The 3,866-nt window shown below is 44.9% G+C and overlaps 1 protein-coding gene across 1 annotated transcript in view; it reads right to left on the bottom strand.

The window, feature by feature from the left end:
• The window catches only part of KCND1 (potassium voltage-gated channel subfamily D member 1), a 79,465-nt gene extending 76,941 nt beyond the window's left edge, over nt 1-2,524 (bottom strand). Inside the window, exon 1 of the mRNA XM_070736118.1 lies at nt 1,410-2,524. Coding sequence (XP_070592219.1) covers nt 1,410-2,524 — 1,115 coding nt within the window. The remainder of the gene's footprint in view (nt 1-1,409) is intronic.
• Nucleotides 2,525-3,866: the final 1,342 nt, after the last annotated feature.

The raw sequence follows: 3,866 nt of genomic DNA, 5'->3' as shown, positions 1-3,866 counted from the left end.
TTTCTGATGATTCCTCAATTTCTCTTTATGTTGTAAATAAACTTTTGAGAGAAGGAACTTGCATTTTTGCTAATGGTAAATTATAAAGTGCTATGTATTATACAAGATGCATCAATAACAATATGATTTTAATAACTTAGTAATAATTTGATTTAACCTCCTAATTCTAAAAATGATCATATGGTACTAACCCCATCATGGAATGTAAACCCTGGAAGGCCCAGAAATGAAATCGAACTAAAATTTTATACAAATCTTGAGACCCTAGATTTTCTGTTCCTGTTCTAATGTTACACATGGTACCCAGTTGAATTCAGAGGGAAAAAAAGAGAATCAATCAGTTGACTGCGGAAAATAAATCTCTGAAGGCAGCTGACATTCTGAAACACCAGAGCCCCCAGTTCCAACGTTTAAAAACCTAACCGGCAAGTATGCATGCACAACAAAGGCACCCAAAATCACAGTTTGATTTTCCAGAAAGTGCATATAGTTCTAGAATGCATACGTATCCCCGAGGTGGTAGTTTAAAAAGAAAGATCAGTGTTTCTGTAAAGCAACCAGAGCTATGATTACAAGTCATTACATTGTGTACAAAATAGTGAAATGGAGGAAATGCTATATTTGAAAGAATAGGGTAAGTTTTCATCCATATCAGACACAGAAATGGTGCTTCTATTTTTGAGAAAAGATATATTTATATATCTTTCCTAAACCCTCCTTCCTTCCTTCCTTCCTTCCTTCCTTCCTTCCCTCCCTCCTTCTTTCCTTCCTTCCTTCCTTCCCTCCCTCCATCCTTCTTTCCTTCCTTCCTTCCCTTCCTTCCTTCCTTTCTTCTCCAATTGCCCTTTCAGTTTGCAACTCCCACTTATTTGACCTCAATAGGCCCCATCTTAATTTCTGTTGGTTCTCATATGGGTGCCTCCTCACCTTTCCCCAAAGACACTTTTTTTTGGCAGTATCTCCTTGAAGATAATGCCGCATTGATCTCAGAATCATCTAAAGGTGAGGACACATGTTCTCTCTTTCATTTGGCAGAGCCACCACTTTTTGCCACCACTTTAGAAGAGTGTCGGGGGAAGAGACAATCTGGACCCATTTGTAGATGACAGAACTTCCAAGCCAACCCAGTGACCTGTATAGACTCAATGCTTACCCATCTCCTAATGGTTTGGCTTTTATGTCTGCTCTGGAAACTAACAAGCTCTTAATTCCCGCAACTCATTATCTGGCGACAGCCTGGACTTGGGGTACATTAATTAACAAGGAAGTCAGAATGCCATTAGATATCAACCAGCTTGCAACAGAAGTGTAATTGGAGGGTTTTGTTATATATATTTGAGCAGGGAGAAGAATGAGATAAATAGTGTAGAGTTGAGACCTTAAGGCCACGTCTAAAAGTGGGAACTCACCCAAGCGTGGTCATGGTGACAATAGTGTACCAGAAGGAAGCAGGGATGCTGGTGAAGTTGGTCTCTGTGGTGCTCTTCTCAGCATAGAACATGACAGTAGCAAAGATGATGATAGCCATGGTGAGGGAGAAGAGAAGGAAGCCCAGCTCGGAGGCACAGCTCTTCAGAGTATAGCCCAGGATCCTTAGGCCCTGAGAGTGGCGTGAGAACTTGAAGATGCGAAAGACACGGAAAACCCTCAGGGTCACAAAGGCCCCCGAGACGTTTTCATTCTCCGGCATCACCAGCCCAATGTAGTAAGGCATGATGGCCACCACGTCAATGATGCTCATCACACTTTTCATGAACTTAAATCGACTGGGGGCCGCAAAAAGCCGCATGAAGTACTCGAAGGTGAAGATGAGGACGCAGGCGGTGTCCATGCAGAAGAAAGCTTTGGGGAAACGGTCTCCACAGGACATGCTTCTCTTCTGCCCGGGAGGCGGCCGGCAGGGGATCGTCTCTACCACATTGGCGATAACCGAGACGGCGATGAAGAAACCAGTCACGTAGTAGAAGACCAAAGCCATAGTGCTGGTGTGGGGGTTCTCGAACGCTCTCCAGAGCTGTTGGCGGAACGTGCTATCCGGCGGCAAGCCAGTGTCCGTGGCAATCTCGGCTTCTTCATCCTCAGCCAGGCGCTCTGCGTTCTCCTTCTTACGGTCCCGGTATTCCTCCAAGCAGCAGTCGCCAATCAGTTCTGGGATGATTCCATAAAAGGACAGCTCTTCATCGAAGGCCTGTATGCACTCCTGGCGGGGGTAATGGAGTCTGCCGGTGCGATAGAAGTTGAGTATGTGTCGAAACATCTCTGGGTCTCGGTCGAAGAAATATTCCTTGCTATCTTCGTCAAAAAAGAACTCCTTCTCGGAACTGCCCAATAAAGTATCTGGATAGCGGTCAAGGGTATTCTTCCACGTTTGGAAGCGTTTCCCACTAACGTTGACCACCAAGATTTCGTCATGGCGGCGCTTACTGTCCAGAGGAGGTTTGGGCATAGGCTTCTTGGCCAGTGGGAGCCAGCCCACAGCCGCTGCCCGGGCAAACGGCAGCCAGGTTGCCACTCCTGCAGCCATACTGTGCGAGCTGTATCACCATCAAAACTTCAATGCGCTAAGACTCTTGGTAAATAGGGACTGACCAGTGGGAAAGCTCCTGAAGGAATTCTTCAGCCGGTTACTTTGTTCAGTTGCAAGCATAAGTCAGCGACTTAGAGGGTCCCAATAGGAATGTAGCCATCCAGATTAATTCTGTCTAACATATCCAGACACAACAAGGTATCCCCAAAAGTGATGGGGTTTTCCCCCCCCTCCTTTGTAAAAATAGCGGAAGCTGTTTTCAGTGGATGTTGACGGATCTGGATGCATTAGAGAACTTGCTGCCAAACACCATTCCAGCTCAGTATTCGGATCAAGATGCTGTGTTATCAAAAACTGTGAAATCAAAAAGAGAGAATGCAGGTGACAAGGCTCTTCTCCATAGTTTGTGTCCGGTGACAGATTAATTTGACCATTTGGTCCTGCTGTGCAGACTGAACATAACGGACCCTCCTCTCTGGAAGCCTGCAATGAATTATATTATTCTGCTGTTCTTTGTCTTTTAATCCTTTCTTCCTGTTGGCAGAGAAAAAGGATGGCAGGATACCAACATGGGATGGGCAGGTAGGAGAAAGGGGCTCAGTTGATATCTTCACCTTTAGGGAGGACACACATTGCTATAGAAAGGAGGGGGGGTGGAGGGAGAGGGAGAAATAGAAAAACAACCAACTATGAGAAAGAAGTAACTGCATGCAATTAGATTGTGGCATTTGGAGTGAACGCAGCAGCTCTTAAGTTATTGAACTAGCATTGCTTTGAAAACTAGAACCCCAAAATACTACATGAGAAATACGGTTTAATTAAGTGCTAAGCCTAGTTTGGGATCTGGTCTTTTGACTGCATTTTTGGAAGAGAAATCAAGAAATCGGTCAAGGGGATGAGATTCACAATTGCACACTCCATCTTTGAGGAAGACAACTGGAAATCAGCTCTTAGGTAACTACATAAATCCTTCTCCCGAACTAGGATAACATCTAGGAATCTACAGCTCAAATGACTAGAGTAGCCAACAGGACTTATTTCATACTGTAAGAATCAGAAGGCCACTGACAGAAAGGTATGATGTCTCTTCATAATGCTGTGTCCACGATGTGGCATGAAGAAGCTTTATCAAAGAGTTTGGCAAAGGCAAGGGGACACTTGTCAATTCTCTGTACCTGCTAGGGTGTGAAAACTGCTGTTTCTCAAGGCAAACAAAGCAACAACCCCAGAGAAGGGAGATGGGGAGAGGGGGAAAAAGAGCATTTCTCAGGGAACACTGGCAGGATCCAAACAAACTTTCCCATTTAGTTGTGCCAAAGAGTTTCCACCTCTACCTGGA

Source organism: Erythrolamprus reginae, chromosome 2 (assembly GCF_031021105.1).
Source record: "Erythrolamprus reginae isolate rEryReg1 chromosome 2, rEryReg1.hap1, whole genome shotgun sequence".
Taxonomy (NCBI): Eukaryota; Metazoa; Chordata; class Lepidosauria; order Squamata; family Dipsadidae; genus Erythrolamprus; species Erythrolamprus reginae.
Note: the sequence above shows the minus strand (reverse complement) of the source record. Positions and strands in the feature narration are given on the sequence as shown.